The sequence below is a fragment of the Amblyomma americanum genome, chromosome 5 (assembly GCF_052857255.1).
Source record: "Amblyomma americanum isolate KBUSLIRL-KWMA chromosome 5, ASM5285725v1, whole genome shotgun sequence".
Taxonomy (NCBI): domain Eukaryota; kingdom Metazoa; phylum Arthropoda; class Arachnida; order Ixodida; family Ixodidae; genus Amblyomma; species Amblyomma americanum.
The window spans coordinates 173473818-173494991 of NC_135501.1; the positions used below are offsets into that span (position 1 = coordinate 173473818).

Consider the following 21174-nt stretch of genomic DNA (forward strand, 5'->3'; position numbering starts at 1 on the left):
CGAAAAGTCAAGAGTGCATTGCAGACAGACTGCGCAGCAACGTTGTCTGCTTCTGACGACAAGGCGCGGGGGAGGGGGGGATCGTCTGCTGCGACGCAAAAGGAGAGAAAGCGAGGTAACCGTGCAAGTCACGTGACCACAATACTCGGCATATGATTGGCTGCCCAGTCGACAGATGCGCGACATTGGTCAGCACGAATGGCGCATAAATATAGTGCGCACCGGAGGCGTAGCAGACGACAGCGCGTCCACAGATCGAGCCTACGACGTAGAGGGCTCCTGCTACGACATATATTGTAGGGAGCAGAAGTTTAAATTTTTCGCCATGATGGACCACGTCTACCAGACCCGCTCGCTGGGAGTCGGAAGCGAAGGAATACCGGACCAGTACGCGGACGGCAGAGCGGCCAAAGTATGGGAAGTCTACATCGGAGAACGGGAAAAGCGTACTGACCACTACAAGAAATTCTTGACCAGCAAACTCCAAAGCCTTGGGTGCAACCACGTTCTCGATGTCGCCTGCGGAACAGGGTAGGTCGCTGTTCTCATCTCTCTATATCTCTAGATAAGAAGCTTGATGCCTTACTGCGGCGTTCAGAATATTTTGTTGGAGTTGCTCTAGTATGTCTCTTTGAGATAAACGACTGACGAGGTATTTTCATCGCTTCAAAACTGCAGTTTAGTGAACAATGAAACAAAATAATACGGGATTTTTACATGCGGTATGCAAGTAAACAAATGAGCATTTGATTGCAACCAAATTCTCAATTTTCGGCGGTCTTCACACCAGCCTTGAACGGCACTGATGCGTGCAATGAATGTTTCGCACAGATACTGATGCGGCGACCAAGCAATGTCTTATTTTTAACCTTGTACCATCATCGACTTGAAAGTAGCAGACGATAACGTGCACGTTATCTTGACTACTGCTAGTGAAATCATGAAGCCATATATACACTGTCATGCTTTTCTTGCCTTACGTCTAATTTCGATAAGAAGCGTTGGTTGCTCAAACTGTCCTGGACACCGAGGTCGATATCTCACGCTTAGCTGCGCCGTGTTAGCACAAGATGAAGATAAACGTACGCGATGTGTGGAAGAAAACAACCAATGGGGCGGCAGTGGGTTCCCTGAGCAACCACCCTTGACAAAGGCTCTGTACAAGCGCACGCGACTGAATGGGGCTCGCTTAAGCTTATGATAATGAGCCATCAGGAACAGATGTCACATCTTGCTAACATGTCGCACTGGCCACCATGTTCATGCACAAGCTAAGAGCATGGAGAAAGCCAAGCTGTTCCTTGGTAATAATAATTGGTTTTATGGGAATGGAAATGGCTCAGTATCGCTCATATATCGTTGGACACCTGAACTGCGCCGTAAGGGAAGGGATAAGGGAGGGAGTGAAAGAGGAAAGGAAGAAGGGGGTGCCGTAGTGGAGGGCTCCGGAATAATTTCGACCACCTGGGGATCTTTAACGTGCACTGGCATCGCACAGCACACGGGCGCCTCAGTGTTTTTCCTCCATAAAAACGCAGCCGCCGCGGTCGGGCTCGAACCCGGGAACTCTTGACGTCAGGTGCACGTCATCTATAGATGAGAACCTTCACAAGTCACGTTTTTCTTTCTTTTTTTCAGTGGTTGTTATTGTTTTCATAGCTTGTTGTTATACCTTTGATTTGTAGCATCGACTCCGTGTTGCTTCTGGAAGAAGGCTTCAAGGTGACAAGCGTGGATGCCAGCGACCGCATGCTGAAGTACGCGCTCAAGATTCGCTGGAACCGCCGCAAAGAGAAGGCATTCGATGACTGGGGTAAGCCTACAATACTTTGCCGCCGAACGCAGTTTATATCTAGATTTGTGGGCAGTGAATGAATACACCGTCACGAAACAAAAACTGGGTTTCTGTACTCCTCTAACAAATATGGGTGCACAACATGTACACCCTCTGGGCTCTTTACTTTTGGCAAAGGGTGTACCCGAATTGCTTCCAAGGCAAATAAAAAGCAGCACCGCGGACTTTCCCTGTGGAGGAGTTATAAAGCGGTGTCACGTGATCCCGAACTCTGTTCAGCAGTAGCGTGCGGCCATGTCCATTCACTTTAGCCAGAAGGTGAACATGTAGCACATGACGGCGGAAGGGCATCGGCATTCAGTTTTTTTTTTCCCATTAGCTTCTACTGCGTCACCGAAAGGCAACCGATTTGGAGCTCTGTCTCCGCAATCAAGAGCTGCCTAGCTACAAGACTGTGCGCATATAGATACTTGCAAGTATATAGATACTTTATCACAGTGGCCACCATAATGAACACCAGGAGCATACCGAAAACCTCCAAGTATTTCCACTCCATGCATCGCAACTATTTCTTACCTGCACTGCGGATCCCAACGTTCTTTTAAAACCAATGAAAGAATATTCTTCTGAGAGCCTTGGTGCTTACGAGGAACCATTTATGCCAATCGCGAACTATAACGTAACTCTGCTATGAACTCTGCCCATATTCAGGACCAGCACACATGATCCCCCATGACAAAAAGTAGTCCGTTTTAAAGCTTTTCTTTTTACCTCTATGTACAAACGTTAGCACACAAAATAAGAGACAATCACAAGAAAGACAAGACAAGCGCGTTGTCTTGTCCACCTTTCTTGTGATTGTCTCTTATTTTGTGCGCTAACGTTTGTACATAGAACTATGCACCAACTAGCCCAGCAACAAGTGTTACTTGAGTTTTTACCTATTGAAGAAGTTAACCATGAGACGAAATTATAAGAAAAAAATATTATGTCTCAGGCTCTTGATATAGACAAACATTAGAAAGCTTATTTGGCTTATTGTTACGACGAACAGCGGAATAATACAGGACGCTAGGGTCGTAGCCCAAACGCTTTCTAAGAATTAACTTTATATGTGCAAGCACCCTTCGTCAACGAACTGTTCGCGCTCGCAGTGATCGAGGAGGCCAACTGGCTGACGTTGTCCGAAGACCTCGTGAAACCGGCGAAGGGCGGCTTCGACGCCGTCATCTGCCTGGGCAACTCGTTCAGCCACTTGCCGGACTCGCGGGATGCCCCCGGAAGTACGCACCGACAGGCCATCGCCAACTTCTGGGAGATGCTGCGGCCGGGCGGCTACCTGGTCATCGACCACCGCAACTACGACCACATCCTCGACTACGGCACCACGCCCACGCACAGCATCTACTACAACGTGAGCGCACACTCTGTGTACAGTCGTCTCTACTCGATCGACCGGTCAAATAACCGGAGGCTCACTGGCTAATGGAAAGAGTAAATACACCTCATATACACCGTTCTCAACCACAAGTCGTCGGTTACACCTACACGCACTTTACTCCCATGTCCATGGTTGCGCAAGAATGGGAGCATTCTTGACATCGATCAATCTTCATCACTCCCGGCTGGCGCCTACAGGTTAAAATCTAAACGTTACGCGGCCAGGTTACGATCGGGCGATCACAGGGCCGTGTGTGAAGTTGTCGGTTACACCTACACGCACTTTTACTCCCATGTCCATGGTTGCGCAAAAATGGGAGTATTCTTGACACCGAACACTCTTCATCACTCCCGGCTGGCGCCTACAGGTTAAAATCTAAACGTTACGCGGCCAGGTTACGATCGGGCTATCACAGGGCCGTGTGTGAAGTTGTCGGTTACACCTACACGCACTTTTACTCCCATGTCCATGGTTGCGCAAAAATGGGAGTATTCTTGACACCGAACAAACTTCATCACTCCCGGCTGGCGCCTACAGGTTAAAATCTAAACGTTACGCGGCCAGGTTACGATCGGGCGATCACAGGGCCGTGTGCGAAGTTTACAATGAAGTAAGCAGACAATGGAAAGGAAATAAAAAAAGAGTAAAATACAACATCATGGTCGTCACGTATTTTGAAGCAGAAACATTTCAAGTGGTGATGTAAAATATGGTCTGAAGTCCCGTAAGGAGGAATGTATATAGAAAAACTGTAAGAAGACAAAAATTACAAATAATGTCTCTGCTTCGCACTTCAAGACAAGGGACGCAGTATGCTCCCAAGTGTCGTTCACGCGCCGAGTAGCTATTAGTTTCGGGAGTTCTGTACCGAATCCGCTTAATACATATACCCGCCGCGGTGGCTCAATGGTTAGGGCGCTCGGCTACTGATCTGGAGCTCAGGGATCGAACCCGACCGAGGCAGCTGCGTTTTATATGAACACCAGCACGAAAGTTTTAACGGGAATCCCATGTGCCCATGCACGCTGCCGGAACCACGAAAGGCTTCTGTGCCTCCAGGTATTTTGTACTCTGGCGCAACATGAACAGAGTTCATTAACGGAATCGTCAACGGTCATCCCGCAGAACCACATCTTCGAAGTGCATTCGACGCGGCTTGAAGAGTGCACAAGAATGTACACTAAACGTTTCGTTTGAAGGCAGAACTACTCAAAGCTAGACTCTTTACTTGAAAACATAAACCTTACACTCTAAATTGAAAAAAAAAAAGTGTAAAAAGGGAGTAAGTTGTCCTCAGGCACACTGCCTTTAATAAAGGATGGCCTATAGGACAGAAAATTAAAAAAATGTTTTTTTGAGGAAAAGAAATGCGCAGAAATGTCTCGCATCTCGGTAGACACCCGAAACGCATGCACCGTAAGGCAAGGGAGGCAGGTGGGATGAAAGAGGTTGCGCAGTGGAGGCTCCAGAATAATTTCGACCACGCGGGGATTTTAACGCGACAGCGTTAAGGAGCTGGTGTCGCAGAAAAGCCGGTGTCGTCGCAGTCTTTGGCCGTGAGCGAAAAATGGCGCACCTCGGTGGACACCTGAACCGCGCCGTAAGGGAAGGGATTTTAACGCGACAGCGTTAAGGACTGATTGATGGTTTGATCGATCGATGTTTCCTTCCCTTACGGCGCGATCCGGGTGTCCAGCGAGAAATGTGAGACAGGCATCATTGCCTTTCCTTAAAAGCAACTTTTCATTTCATTTTCCTTCCCTTGCGGCCTGGTTCGGGTGTCCGCCGAGATATGTGAGACAGGCATCCTTTCCTTAAATTGTCCAACGGGTCACGCGTCGCACCGAACAGGCGATGGCGTTCCATGTACTCCTCAGCAATGCTACGACATGCTGTCGCGTCTCACTCTTAAAGACGAAGCTTAAGCGTCCTCCAATTTTTTTTAAAACGTCTTTTCAGAAAAAGAGAGGCGCAGCAATGTACCGCTTTCAAGGACACCTCAAACGCGCCCTTAGAAACCGTGAAAGATGGGAGAAAAAGAGCTAGAGTAGTCCTCTAATTTTTTAACGCGCACTGACATCGCACAGCACACGGGCGCCTTTTGCGTTTTGCCTCCATCGAAACGCGGCCGCCGCGGCCGGGTTCGAAAACGGGAAATCCGACTCAGTAGCCGAGCGCCCTAACCATTAAGCCACCGCGGCGGGTAACTAGAGGACAGATTACTCCCATTTAGGCGTACTTGTGTTTATAGCGTAGAATATAGTTACTCTTCTATCTTTAACTGGCCAATATCGACTTTTAGAACGCTGTTGATATAAACGTGCGTTTTTTTTTTGTTTTTCAGAGCGACTACATCAAGGATATCCAGACCTCGATACTCTACGTAAACAGCAAGCCCAACCTGGTGGTCTTGGATTACGTCATGGACGTATCTTCACTGAAGAGCAAGTTCGACTGCACTGACTCCGAGTACAGCAAGAAAGGCAGACTGTCCGGAGAGCCGATAAAGTGAGCACGACGCACTTACACCTGCACTTACGCATAAGATAAACACGATGGCGCAGAAGTGCTATGCAGCCTGCTCACAATACCGCGTTTGCAAAGCGCTTCTTTGCACGCCATCTGCGAGGGCGGTCAAATGATATCGCAAAGACGATCATTTGTTTATCGTAATCTGCCTGGTGGCAGGTGATAAAGAAACAAATCAGTGACGTTCAACCCCGGCTCGTCTCAAGTTTTATAGCTCCAATTCGTAAGTTCGGTCATGAAGTATCTGTGCCTCGCGCCTATTCCGTACTTGCGTAAAAGTGAATATCGGAGTTAAACATGTAAAGAGGAGGCCACCAGTTATATTATTCAAAGAAACAATTTCTTCTCAGTTTTTTTTTTAGCTAAACATCGTATATGCAGTGTGGGATGTGGGATGCACATTCCTTTGCTGCATGCCTTCACACGTTTTAGCTCATATCATGCATTCGTTGCATATGGGCAAGTGCTGGGCCTGGATATGATAATGAGGGAACTCTTTTTCTCTTGCTCACCACAAATAATATTCGACTTTTTTTTTCCATTTCAGCAACTTCCGGCTGTCCTACTACCCGCACAGGCTGTCAGACTTTACGAATCTACTTGAAGATGTTTTTGGAAAAGAGGCCCATCATGAGATCTATGGGGACTTCAAGCCACCTAGCAAAGATTACGTCCCTGCCTTCTACATCCACATAGTACAGAAGGCCTGACCAGGCACAACATGAGAAAAGTTTGAAATGTACTGACCCACGTGGGCCAGTGACACATGTACGCACCAAATAATTGCTATTATATAGCAGAATTGATAAGCTCGACTCATATATTATGCCATTCAGACAGAGCATCTCACAGTGTTGCCAGCAAAGCAATCAGCGAGCAGAGAGTGTCCAAACAAAAGGCAACTGGAGAATGATAACACAAGTTTCCATGCATCAGCACTTCAGTGCGTCCCTGAATGCTATGGTCTGCCTGATAAGGTGCACCCAGCCTTCTGAAGTGCTCTTTTGTCTCAAAGTTCCGGGAGTATGTGTACTCTGCACTATTTGAAAAGGCCACACCCCTTACGCGCCAGTGTAGTTTTGGGTAAACAAAAGGTCACTCATGCGTTCTGCACCCCTTGCACTTGTATCTCACATAATGTTTGCCCCAAAACTAATGAGTGCTCAAATTTTACTCTCTGCCAGTTATCTTGAAAGGAAGGTACTTATTGTACAGAGCTAACTTGAGGCCAGCTGTGCATGGTATAACACCAGATGGCCAGCAGTAGCACTGTGTCTTGTTCAGAAGCATTTGGTGGAAACGATCACTATTTCTTTGCTATTATGTTGCATGGGATCATAGTTGCACGAGGACTATGACAGACGCTGTAGTGGAGGGTTTTGGATTAACCCTACAACCTAAGCGTTCTTTAATGTGAACTGAAATCACGCAGCACATGGGAGTTTTTGCATCTTGCCTCCGCCGAAAAATGCGGGCATCTCAGCTGGGTTCGATCCTGCGACCTTGGGCTGAGCAAATGAACACCAGAGTGAATAGGTCAAGGCGGTGGGTATTAAACCCGAATGACGTGAAATTACATAAAAAAACCCGGTACTGCTAAAAAGGAATGAAAAATAAAATGGCAAGGGTCAGACCACAACACGATTGCCACGACATGTGGAATCACTATTGCAATGCAAAGGCTGTGCTGCTCGGATCATATAGCAGAAAGGTGATACAATGGAAATGAAAGATGTTGACTGAAAGAACCACCAAAATTCACATATATGTTTAAAATATGTATTAATATTCATTTAGATCACGAAACCAACAAGGTTTTAACAGACTATATGCAGCTGTCAGCAGAGCTTTTCGCTATGGTTAATAATATTCAAAGAAATGCCAGAATGTTTACACCAGGGCGAGTCTGATGGCGGAGTAAAGGTCAAAGGTTCAATGCATTTCAGGGCCCGTTGCTTAACCCTCACAATGTTCTGCTGTATATAAGTGTGAAAAGGCGACAACAGCTGCATTGTGCCCTCTATGAGAATGCCCACTCCCAAAACTCCCTTAATCACATGGCCACTACAGCCCAGGGTGAAATGAGCGAAATCCACATAGGCTACCTTATGAATGCAAGTTGTTTTGGTTAGAACAGACTATGACACTTGCAGCAACGTTACTCAAGAAAGTCCCCTACATTGCCACTGCTAGAAAAAGTAGCTTCCGTAAGCAATGTAAAGACAAAACCCTGAAACAGTGCCTGCAGAACTCTATCACACAGATGGATTGCATTCATCTTGCATTGAAGAGATGTCAGTGCCCATCCAAAAGTACTGACTAATACCCCAGTCACACGGGCACTTTCAAAGGTTATCAAGTCGAGAGCCTTTGAGATTCTCAATCATTACCGAAACTCAATTGCCGACAAGTTTCCATCACCTCACACCAAGGTGTTGTGGCGCCACCGACACCGGCAAAAAAGGACAAAGTAACGAAATGTCACACACAGCTCCCTGTGTTGTCCTGTGTTGTGTGCTAGTTTCTTCAATGATGGATCTGCACTGACTAGCCGTAGCTCATGCAAGCTCTTCACGTTTATATAAAAAGAACTTTTATGCACATATTGGCATCGTGGTTACTAGAGTCTTGTGTCTTGCATTTGCCATAAAAAAATCGTTGACTAGCCACGACATCCGAGCTTCCATCAGCATATTTTCACACACGCACATGATGCCTCCCTAAACGACCAAATGTTTGTTTCCCTTTGCAGTCCTGAAGGTTAAAGCTATCGTCTTGAAGACCGTGTGCTGTGCATCTACAACAAGGTGATAGGGTACTCGGCATGGTGCATCATTTTTGATCTCCTCTGCAGAGAACACACGCTATTGTCCCAAACACTCAGTCAGTATCACATCTTAAAAAGACAGCCTCGGAACGATTCACACAAGAAACGCGCAGTAAATCGCATAGCAAGTTGAAGACGACTGGGTAGGAAGCACAACAGGACGGGCATGTTAGTACCTGGCTAGCGTCGCTCGCCAATGTTGTTCCACGCATCTAAGAAGGAGCAAAGTATCACTGCTGCTTGCTCTTTCGAACGCCATCGTGCGTCCTTTTCCTGTCCCTTTTTCCGGGCGAACTACTCCGTGCATCGTCTCCGCCACGGCCGGGCTGCTTGGCGTCCTCCTGCGACGCGCCCCTGGCGTCCGATGCCGGGATGCCATCCTCTTTGGATGACTGCCCCGATGGTGCATTTCTCGAGCCGCGGTCCCCTCTCCGGCTCGCCAGCGTGCTGAGGAGCGTGTTCTTTAGGAAGTTCTTGTTGGTCGGGTGGATTCGCGGCTTCTGCCAGCCGTAGGCGCCGTGGTCCTTCGCCCTATCAGCGCCCAGCTTGGTTTCCCGCAGTATCTCCTCGCGGGCCAGTCGTTCCAGCTCTTCGTCGCTGAGCGGCATGGGGGACTGAAGGGTCCGGTGGAGAGGATCAACGAACGCGCCCTGAAGCATCAGAGCGGGCCATTCCAGTGGGTAATCCCTTCACTACGTCGTTCTTGTTACGATGGCCGCCTTGTGATCCTTGACTGTACTTCGGAGAGGTGGATTAATTAAACTACAAGAGAAATGGACCAGGTGAACAGGGTTCTTATACAACAGTGTTTCTCTAAGCAAAGAACACGTCCTCCACGCAAGATCAGCACAGCACGCGGCCATATTTGTCGTTTCAGGCATTTGAAAGTTTCGAAGTTAACAGCGTCATCATGTTATTTCTATTTCGTCCTCACGTATGCACCAGCGCAACTACATGAAAGCTTACTAACGAGTACTATTTAATTAGGTATAGAGAGGAAGCCGCGCCCGCCTGGAGGTATTGGGAATCATTTGTTTCGGTTCTAACTGGTTCGACCTTGGCACAAGGTGCTGCCTCTAGCGGCTGAAAAAGGCGCATCATAGAGGTACGGTGGCTAGAATACATGGAGGCATGCTAGAAAGAGAGGGGGGTATAAAGGGGGCACCAGCGGCACCGATAAAGTTGTACCATGTACTTTTTTTTAATCGATGTTTACTGCCTCGGGGCATAAACGGGTATAGAATGAGGGATGACGAGAATGCTTAAATAAATGGAAAAAGGTTCGCTGATCTCATGAAATCAAGGAGTGAACGATGATGTGGTCCGTGTGTCCAAGCGCTACGGTTGTACCCTGGTTGTACAACCAGTATAAAACATGGAAGAGGCCTTTGCCGTGCAGTGGGCGTCGTCAGTTGATATAAAAGCTCTGTGGTCGTCAGGCTGATGATGACCCTGGTTGTACACTTGCAGACGAGTCTTGCGTGGTACGGAGAAAACCGAGTTGCCCGCGCTCCGCAAAAATGCAAAATTAACCGGACGAATTCAGACTGGACTGCGTTAAATGCGGGGCACCCAAGGCCACTTTTTTTTTTGAACCCTCGGAGCATTTACGACTCCCCAACTTCGAGTAGTGGGAGACTCCGTAGTCCAGCTCTGACCCGGAGGTACAACCACCCTGAAATGATCCCCTTCAAATCGCGAGACTGTACAATGTGTCCAGAAAATGCGTTTGTACAGCGCCACTAGTACAACTAGTTTGCCACAGCATAGTCTGCCCACGTTAAAGAAACATGCAAACGTCTGTGGTGCTGGCTCGGCGTTTTCTTAGCATTAAATGATTGGTTGATGGGGGTTTAACGTCCCAAAGCGACTCGGGACGCCGTAGTGAAGGACACCGGAAATTTCGACCACCTGGGGTTTGTTCAACGTGCACTGACATCGCACAGTACACGGGTCTATGGAATTACGCGTCCACCGAAATTTAACCGCCGCGGCCGGGATCGAACCCGCTTCATTCGGGACAGCAGCCGAGCGCCATAACCATTCAGCCACCGCGGTGGCTGCATTTATTGAGCTTTCACAGTTGAGAAGCGGCATTTTTACCGCCCTTTAAATTATATCCATGACATGACGACATAAAGGGACCTCGAAATTTCTGGTCGCAATCTAATGAAACAGATCTGTAGAGGTGGTCCTTTCGAGTCTGCTCTGCACTGACACAATTTCCAAAGAATTCGTAAAACTTCTATTATGCGCGCGACAAATTTGGCGATACCTCGCGCGGAGAATCTGGGCGAGGTGGTGCGCATTCCCGACCGTGTTTCTTTTCCGGCAAGTCTGCACGTACGAGGAGGTATCCAAGAAGCAAAGTTTAATCGCATATAATTAGGTGTTACAGCTATGTTAAACTATTTCGCTCTGGGGTGACGGAATACGAGCGCTAGTGCGCCTTACACCTCGGCAAGTATAGTTTCATGGTCCCTATAAAACGTATGGCAAACTACTCCAGGACATCCCCGGGTGTAGTAACGATGCCCACCACCGACGGAGCCACCATCGCTTTGCATGCGGCGTGATCCATTAATTGCTGAAACATACATGAGTGGTGCACTTTGAAGTGCACACACACCAAAGGAAATAACGGCAGATTTCAAAGGAAAAAAAAACTGCGCACTTTATTTGACCTTCAGTATTTACAGCAGTCCGGGGAACCTCCCATGTGTGCCAACTGAAAACCTGCAGAATTCAATCATCACAACACAGAGATCAAAGTGCCCATATCCTTAGGCCAATAATAAAACCACATATGCACACCTGCAACCCTATTAATGGCGACGCTGCAGACTTCAGCTGTCGAACACGTACTCCGCACCCAACAATACCACCTAAGTATCTTTAATCAAACAACGCCATTACATCTGAAAGAAAAAAAAGACTTCTCAAATATTTAAGCAAGTCTGCCAATGACTGGAAGGAGATAACTGTACTGCTAAGAAAAATAATCCCTCCAGGCGAATCACTCACATCCCCACATCTGCAACAGCGAAGGAACACATAAAATAAAGGAAATTATCACACAGGAGAACTCCAACCTGCAGAAGCACTTCTTCTGAGGGCACACCTTTGCATAACAGTTTGCAACAAAGGAGAAACTGCTAGCTCTAGGGGAAACTGAAGTCCTGATGCTGGAATATTTGCAACACAGGTAGCGCAAACTTAATGCACAAAAGCATTAACAGAAATTGGCATATCATTTCCAACGTACTTCACCACTCTGATGCAAGCTTGATCCAGTGATGGTAAAAGTTCCAGTAACTCATACCATAACTAGAACCATTAGAAAAAAAAAAAAGCAACCACCTCTTGGGTGAGGTCACTAATACGGCAACAAGTTGTTGGCTTAGGCACTCCTGGCAGTAGATGCAGATGCCTACTATAAGCGTTAATGAAAGCCTGGTAATGAAGCAGATACACTCACTATCAAAAAATGCCTTTCCAAATGCCTGAGAAAAGTACAAATTGTGCAAGCTGTAATGCTATAATGACATTAGAAAAATGACTGCAAGAAAGAAAACTGGCTCAGCACAGGCTATAGATAGAGGAGAGACAGCAGCAGGGCCTTGTGTAGATTTGATTACACAACAGCCGTTTCTTTTCAATGAGGCTCCTGCCCTAAGCTTACAAAAGAAAAGATAAAAAGCGGAAGGGAAAGAAAAAAAGATGCAGTGTGCACAAGCTGAAGCTGCCTGCTCAGTACTCCGTAATGCAGTGAAATACAACCAAACTGTGCACCTTTTTTCTCATTACAGTTTGTAGGTTTGACCATGACACTTCGAGAAATGAAAAAAAAAAAAAAATGCCAGCGACAACCACTTGCACACGCATTCTTTCTCTAATGTACACAACACTGATGGTGATGATTGGCATTGAAACTTTTTTTTTTTGGGGGGTGGGGGGGGGAGCTTGGGTGACAAGAGAAAGCCTTCAGAAACAGGGCACCCTGCCTATCTGCTGACAACACATGCGCGGACAAACATTGGCGCAGCAGCACACGATTAACAGTAACACCACTGAAAGAGTGAGGAAAAAGAAACTGAAAAAATGTAATGACAGCATCAGCTGAGGAATATGAAAGAAATATGAAACAAATATGGATGGAGGGCTCACTGAACATTTAGGAAACGGTAAAATTTCGAGCGCTTCAGCTTAAAAAAATATGTACTGTGACAGCAAACACTCAATGCAATTTGCGCGCTCTCGCAAAAACACACGCACACGCGAATGAACACGGAGTTCCTGTACAATATGCAAACGGAAACAACCAGTAATATGCGTTGTGGGGCTAGTTGATCCGTTCTCAGAATTCTTTTTTGCGCACACAAAGACGACACCGATCCCATCTTCCTCGTCTTATTGTGTAGTCTTTGTGTGCACAAAAAGATTTCTGGGAAACAACCAAGAAAAAAAAATGCAGTGCATGGCTTTCTTCAACACAACAGACAAAACTAACGCAAGACAAAGCTTGTAGGTCGTGACTACTGTGCTCTCCGCCGCAACAAACCCTTCTGCCCGTACTACAGTGAACAGGTAAAAACCGTTTTAATTTTGGTCCGAGGGCACTGAGCGCCACAATGAACGCAGGGCTGTTAGCCTTTACCTGTTATTAGTGTGCCAAACAAGACTGAGGATATACACAGTTCTCTTCCCAAACTTGAAATTACCTGTAGACACCTCTTTCCCAATACAACGAGATAACCACAAATCCTGCAGCCCTGCATCCAGACTGGTGGTCGAGCTTCAGGCTGAACTGCGCATCAACACAAGTGGCACGGCTGCCACCTTAGCACTGTCCCATGAGTTTTTTTTTTTTTTTTCTCCAATACTCCAACCCGTAGAGACAGTGAGCTAAGCGCACTCCCAAAGCCAGCAATGAGACAAGAAGAAAGGAAAAAAACGGAAGTGTGAAGTTTAATCAACATGCTTACTCGTTTGAGCAGAATAAAATAAGAAAAAAAAAGCAGTGCCTTTGTAAGAAGAGAGAGGATGTCACAAGAGGGAGAAAAAAAAGGAAAAGGGGGAAAAAAAAAACAGTGAAAGTTCATACTGCACCACATCAGCAATAGAGGCCTCGACTTGAGGGCTGCAGGCTTAGTCTTTTTTACCTGCTGTGGTACTCTGCAGTTGCCGCACTAAGATGCGGCGGCAGCAGTCGGCAGTCATTCTCGACCGGGCTGGATTCGATATGGCTGTGGGTTTCAACCATCAGCCATCTTGCTGCAGATTAGGATCTCAGACTAACAGTCTTCCGAGACTTGGGCCCCAACCCCAAAACTCGAAAAGACAAAAAAAAAAAAAAAGCTGGCACTTGGCCCAGCTCTCATCACTGCTGTGATGACCTAATTTCGCAGCACATTGCACGATGAAACAACCTAGCAAAGTCTCTTTAAATTAAACCACTCACAGTCAAAATACCCCTAAGCCCTGGTGCTGCACACTTGACACAATGGGCAGAGTCTTAAAAAAAAAAAAAGAGTAAAAACTGTCTTCGAGAACACCTGTAACACAGGCAAGCACAACATGAATTGGCTGGCCCTGCCTGACAAAACAACACACTCGCTCTGCGGGCTCATCGCATCCCGTGCAAATGCCACAGCGAAGCCAAAACCAAGTGACACCAAACCATTCCCACCCAATGAGAGAACAGACTGGTTGTGCTTGTGTCCAGCATTGGTGTCACTCACACGCAGCGCAGCTTCCATCACGAGTCCCGTCGGCGGTGACAGCGGTGTCGGTGGCGATGACTTCTCGCAACCAGAGCAGAAATGGTAAGGGGGGTTCGGGGAGTGAAAGCAATCTTCTCAACGACTGCTTGGCTTCCAAACAGTAAGCAAGGGGTCAAGGTGTAAAAGAAGGGGAAGGGTTGGGGAGGGGGACAACGCAACAATGCAAAACATGCAGGAAGAGATGGAAGACAGTGGGAAGGATGCAAAAGGCCAAGATGAAAAACAACCACCCAGTGAGGCGAAAATAAAGCAGCAGGAAACCGGCACTGCAGTGATGCATGCCAAAAGTATGGAGGTAAACAGAGAGAGGAGTAGGAGAGAGAGGGGGGAAGGCAGGTGCAAGCAAAGCCAAGCAGTGGCGGTGACGGAAAACTTCCCGTATCCTCTCCTGCTGCTCACATTTTGCTCTGCGTTCTTGAGTCAGTGAGCGTTTTTTTTTCCTTTCTCCGTTCCCTCGTTTGTTACCTGCGGCAGTGGGGCGAGGGGGGCAAAAAAGGCGTTCACACCACAGAGGTCTCTAGCACCGTGGTGCGCAGCGGTGACCTTGAGGTGCTGTCGATGCCCTGCACGAGAGAGGCGAGAACACACCTTCAAAGCAAAAACGCACAGACGCCAAGCAGCAAAGAACGCCTGCACACCACTCCACCCAAGCAGAACGCATTACATTTTACATGTGGCACCAATAAAACCCCTTGCTATGTCACTGAATCATCGGCCATTTCAAACAGCTAAGCCACAAGTTGCCTCACAGAGGTCAAAAAGGACTTCCAAAAGCGTGCAGCTATGCCTGCATGCATTTCACAACAAAACTTCACTAGCCAATCGTGCTGGAATAGCTGAGCAAATAACTGCAAACACTACACCCTTGCCTACAGAGAATGCATTCTGTTTTGGTAGCTTTTGCTTTCAACGCTGTGCCTTCTTTTCTCACAGCCCAGAAAGCAACATTCAGAGTCTCTCGATCTCTACATACTTCAGAATTTTTCAATAAGCGTGATCCTGAATTCACTGAAGCTTGAACCTGCTTGCTTTACCTGACACACCAAAATAAGTGGGCTCGACAGTTACGCACTTGACGATTGCCAAAGATGCACACACCCACAACCACACCCAGAGCCCATGCCTTTTCCATTTGCGGACTTCTGGAAAGAAACCGGCAGTGACAACCATGGGACACTTACGTCTGATCGGCGTGCCTTCTCTTCGACGGCAGTCGATGTCACTGGGGAGGACGGCCTCAGATCATCGTGCTGCAAGGCAATCAGAGACTGCACAAGAAATGAAAAAAGCAGAGAACCCAGTTGGCACAACTTCCGCACAGAGAATGCCTCCGGTACGCAGCAGAGTGACCCCGACAGACCCCCTTTCGAGCCCCGCACTTAGTGATCACAGAGAGTTGTGCCTTTGCGGTACCCTCTACCAAGAGCCGTAATCTTGCTTTTCTACATACCTGAGCAGCACAACTCCAAACAAACTGCTGGATAAAGTTCCTTGGAGCGCAGCAGCGTCACTGCGGAATTTCACTTAGGAACTGCCTAGATGCCTTCGCGACTACCTCACAACTGCTACAGCAGAAAAAGCAAGAGCAAAAAAATAAACTCTGCTTTGCTGTTAGCGTACCGTTAGCATGTCAGAAAACTGCTGTTGCTTCTGCTAAGTGACAAAATTTATCTGCACATGCCCCATCGGACTAGCGCAGAGCACCAGCGAGAGTAGCACATCCAGCGCTGTACGCTAAGATGTTGAGCTAAACCCACTCTCAGGCCCCAGGTAAAGCGCGTATTCAACACTGAGCGATTATCAGGACAACCACAAGCTAATGCTTCAAAGACAGAAAAGCAGAGCAGCAAACAGCAAAAAATTGAACCCACTGTCTGGAATCACAAGAGAGAGAGAAAAAAAAAAGATCAGAAGATGCACTTGCAAGAAAACTTACGCATTGAATGCAGGTCACCTAATGGAGCGGCCAGCGACAATCCAACATGGCTGCACCACCAAATGATAACAACAGTCTGTTCCATGCCTGTCCAAAGGTTACTACTAGCTATACAAGCTTAGCAATACAGAGCACAAAAAAAAAAAAGGGCCCCATTCAAAGCAACGTTCCTGCAACTTTTAAAAGGCCAAACGAGGCAGCTCCACTACACACAGCCAACTAAACCATTCTGCTGAAAAGAAAAGGTCAGTACAAAGCACGTCTTGTACCAAGGCACAATCCCAAGTCCCGCTCCATCAACATCCACACACACACACAAACAAAAATCTCTCCCTGCTCTTCCACTGACCAGGCTCATGCAAAACCTGGACCTACTTATCCCACAAAATTTACACCGAAAGAACACTGCAAATTAGCATTTAAACTCTTATACATACCTATTTGCACCAGTTCCCTCTTTCTATAAACACCCCACCTATCCTCTCCTCATCACCACTCGCTGCCTTGTTCTAGGGTCTTCCAAGCCCCCCCACCCCAAATCAGCTTTCAAGTTAAAAGACCCATGCACAGCTACTCAAAAGATATGTCGACTAAATGTTTTCCTTTTTATAGTCAACACTGAGTCAAAGTTGCTAATTTATGGTTTTAATAATTCCGGAAGCATCAACCAAGTGCAATAACTCCCCTTTGTCTTCTTCGATGAGTTTATAATGCTGTCATTCCAAACCACGAAATTCAAAACTGTTGCACTCGTCTGAATAATAACAATAATAATAATAAACAATGTAGATCTTGTTTTTCTTTCATATGCTTGGTTTTGATTAAGATGATGTGCAACAAATGAATTGCACCAAGGCGGTACAAGAGACGGTGCTAAAACAGCTTGAGAACAAGATGATATATTCAAGGTTTCCAAAGGCTTAAGCCTACAAGCACACGGTAACAAACTGCGCAAACATGAAAACCTTGTTGCAAGTTACCTCTCAGGTGTCCCAGGTGAAATATCAAGCCCTATGAATGCACGTGCCCACCAAACATCTTGCGACAGAACCACAGCCAAACCCCCAACAACCCTTTCCAGACGTGCTCCCAATGGGCTCTTGAAAACGGCTTGATGTTACGATAGTCTGAGGCCATGGTTACTGAACACTTTCTAAAGATGGCTGCAAACATAAGGGTAGTGCTGCCCTCCCTGGGACCTGCCAAAGACTGCAGACCAGCAAGTCTGCAGCCTTACTGACATCTTATTGATGTTCCTATTCCGATTCAAGCACACTACAAGACATGCGACAAATGAACGCTTTCCCCAAGTAGACAGAGCAAATGAGAGAACAGATTGGCTTCCCGCCGATGGGGGACTCTGCCTGGCCGCAACAGTACCTCGGGCCCACTTGCCGCCGACCCCTCACTCTGTCTCACGGCAGGCTCACGTTCGGGCACAGTCACGTGGTTGCGTTGAGACGACGATGACACCGTGTCGTCTTCTTCCTCCATTGCCTGCACAGAAGTGAGGGCGGCGCACGAGGGCTTGCGACCAACCTTTGCAGCCTAACAGGTGGGAGACAGGAGGGGGTGAGTGAGGACCTGCCCTTACGCCAAATCCCTTCAGCTGGGTGCGTAATCTTTTCAATGCCACCTCAAGCACATGTCGCTTAATGCAGGTGCAACACAGTGGGAAGCACTTACCAATAACTGCATTCGGCTTAAGAACGCCGCACAGACAACAGTAGTCAAGGGAAAAACATAAAACAAGGTGGTCTAAAAGGTCACTGCCCTTTTCATACCCTGCCGGCCTATGGCACTTTTAAATGACAACATGACTGGTACACTCTAAGCAAGAAATTCCTTCTGCCATTTTGCCTGTATGGCCTTTGGGTGCGACTTTTCTTTACACTGGCGATATTTGACGAAGTCACTTGTGCTCTGGGACACATCCCAAACAGGAAGAAGCCTCGAGACCTAGTTGTCACTTGTTGATGCAAGTTTGAACCAATATATTTTTTTTAACTCAACTGAACAGGCACCCTATGGCACTCTTGATTGTGGTAAAGTTAAACACGGCTATAAATTCGGTGGTGCTCTACTGATGACATGCAGTCACGTATGTAGGTAATCAGCATGAAACACAAACAAAAGTTACTCAAGCCCATGATCAATACATAATATGACTAATAGAAATAAGAGCACATATAACAAGACTCATTGCTGAACTATCTGGTTCCGTAGTAGCAGAAACATAAGAGCGCAAATTATTCAGACCAACCTGAACAGTAAAAGCGCCTCTCGAATCCCTTGTTTCACTTCTTCACTAGTGCGAATGGGTCCACATACTCATCTTGGACATTTCCAAGGCCTTTGACAACATCCACCACAGCGAGACAATGACTGCATTTTTACCCCTATTCTTACATCCGTGCCTTCCTCACAAACCGCACCACGGAGGTTCACATAGGCCCCCATCCCTCACTCTCCTACACCCTTCAAGAAGCAAGTACCCCATAAGGCTCTGTACTACCGTCTTTAAAAATTGTAGGCCGACCTATTTTTTCTTAAATAAGAAAATCTGAAGCAGAGGGGTCGACTTACAATCAAAACTAAAGTGTGGTGCCACAAATGAAGGTGAGACAAATATCAGGGATGTGGTTGCATTTTTGCTGCGCGGCTCTGTCGCATCGTGCCTGGTGCTGGCCTTGAGCAACTGCTCTGTCAACACCCAGAACCCACACCACCTCCCCGCGCATGGAGGTAGGCGACCGCTGTCGGCAAGTAGAAAACCTGCACCCCATCCCGTGCGTGGCTGCCGACTGCAGCTGCTGAGACGCTTTGCTCTTAAAGGCGAAGCTCAAGCGCCCTCTAAGTTTTTGTTTTTTTTTTTTACTTTTAGCTGCGCACTTGGCGCTCAAGAGAGTGCCGATGGATAATTGTTGTTCCAGCAGCAGCGGCACCCGCACTCGGAACGGCAGCAGTGCAGGGGAGAGTCAGTAGCTGACGGAAGAGCCAACGCCGCTCACGCATACATTTCCTTTGGCCGTGATGCTTTTGACGACTGCCGCCATTGTTTACTAGTTTTTAATGCAGTGCTTCGTTAATCATCATTTGTGCTCCAAGCCACATAAGCATCCGGCGCTCATTCGCAGCTATATTCAAGGCGACTGCGATTCTTTACAGCGAAGAAATGAACAACTGCGCGTTGGGCCGCCAGTTTTACGTCTCGGAATGGGTGATACAGGTGTGGCGGCTGCAGCGAGGCAAAATTGTCAGCTGTTCCACGTGACGCCGTGGTGCAACTGCTTGTGAACTGCAGGATTTCGCTGCTCAATGACGTTAGAACAAAGTGCTCCGGAACCGCAGCAGCTATCACGACGGCAGCGCTAGCGAGGACCACGATGCAAGTGGTCAATACAGTGACTAATACATTTTCGTTTTGGAATGTGCCCACGGGGATGCCCGTGCTCTGTGGTCGATAGCAGCCGATGATAAGCAGCAGCGGCTGGATAATGCTATCGCATCCTACTATTAAAGGCAAACCTTATGCGACCTCAAAGTTTTCTTCTTTTATGACATGTGATATGGGGGGGGGGGGGGGGGGTCAACTTAAATTCGAGTCGATTTACAATCGTATAAATACGGTAGTGCCATTCCTATTCACCGCTGCTGCTTCTCTTATGAAGAAAAAAGTTAATGCGGTTTAAACTTTGGTTAACCCTTGTGAGAAATGAAAGCTTCCTTTGCATGGGTACGTTCACAAACGCCACACACACTGCTAAACGGATTGTCTGTATAGCGTCGACGAAATGCCCGATGGAGCGGTTGCCACCTGCAACGGCGGGCAGATTGTGAAGACATGAGTAGGTCATATGACCTGTCACGTGACACTGCCCTCTTGAAAACCTAGCGTAGTGAAGCTTTCTCTTCAAAATAGCGCAAAAGGAACACGAAGGACTGGAAGAACGTAATCATGAACGTACACCAACTCGCCCAACCTTCGGTACTGCTTAATGTGATTGCTGCTTCTCTCAACCACATTTCGCACCTCTGACAGACTCTATAAGCCAATGACATCACCCTTTGAACCCCCACAGGCAGCCATACACACACAACACTACGCTCGCACTACAGGCCTCACTCGCTCCCCTACCAAATTTGAACTCCTAATCACACGCCCTAAACCGTCCACCCTCCCTTCAACACCCATCAACACTAAAGAGACAACTCATACTAGAGTTAAACACCATCTGGATTCCCAAGCTGCACTTGCAAAGCACTGGACACAACAGTTTCACCATAAAAAAAACTTAAAAACACAACCGCATTGGCACATCTCATCCGGAGCACAACATATCCCACCTCATTTATGCCTTCTTACTGGGTCACATTCTGTAGACTGTTCCCCTATCTCAAACTAGACTGCAGAGAAACAGACGCCCCAGAAGCCCTCCTTAAGAAAGCATGCAAAAGCACTCGCCATCTCCAACCTCACAAGCACAAGCCTCAAGACTTCTACAGCTAGGACTCCAGACCACAGATGAACTCGTTGAAGGCCACAGACAAGCTGAATACCTGCGGCAGACACATACTAGATAAACTCCATATTTGAATACGTGCCAACCACCCCCACCCAGCTTCTCCCCCTCCCTACACACATACACTTCAACCTCCTAATCAAACCCTTCCCATGCAACACGCACCCCGATTACGACGCCATATGCAGAACAGCCCTTACCCTCCACAAATACAGGTCCAAGCAGGACGCCGTACGGGTTGGCACGGGGCTTGTGCGGCCACGGCTGCTGCGGTGACTGTAGTGGACCAGGAGTTGCCCACTCATCCCCCCCCCCCCTCCACCCACTTCCACTCCAGAAT

General features: G+C 47.4%; 2 protein-coding genes across 12 annotated transcripts in view; one reads left to right on the forward strand and one right to left on the reverse strand.

Annotated features, from left to right (window-relative positions):
- Positions 1–300: 300 nt before the first annotated feature.
- On the forward strand, positions 301–7368 carry Gnmt (Glycine N-methyltransferase; the record flags this gene model as incomplete). Its single annotated transcript, XM_077665857.1, is given in 5 exon segments — positions 301–531; positions 1686–1813; positions 2950–3209; positions 5581–5744; positions 6313–7368. Coding segments are annotated over 5 exon segments (946 nt in total), but the record flags the coding sequence as incomplete, so codon positions are not given.
- A 3872-nt stretch (positions 7369–11240) lies between these two features.
- The window catches only part of hrg (poly(A) polymerase hiiragi), a 35958-nt gene continuing 26024 nt past the window's right edge, over positions 11241–21174 (reverse strand). For 8 of the 11 annotated variants that reach the window (XM_077665851.1, XM_077665846.1, XM_077665849.1 and 5 more), the window contains 3 exons: positions 17692–17808; positions 15557–15643; positions 11241–14938 (listed from right to left, as the gene is read on the reverse strand). In XM_077665851.1, coding sequence (XP_077521977.1) covers positions 14876–14938; positions 15557–15643; positions 17692–17808 — 267 coding nt within the window. In that variant the 3' untranslated portion in view covers positions 11241–14875. The remainder of the gene's footprint in view (positions 14939–15556; positions 15644–17691; positions 17809–21174) is intronic. The other 3 variants (XM_077665847.1, XM_077665845.1, XM_077665843.1) reach the window with 1 other exon arrangement.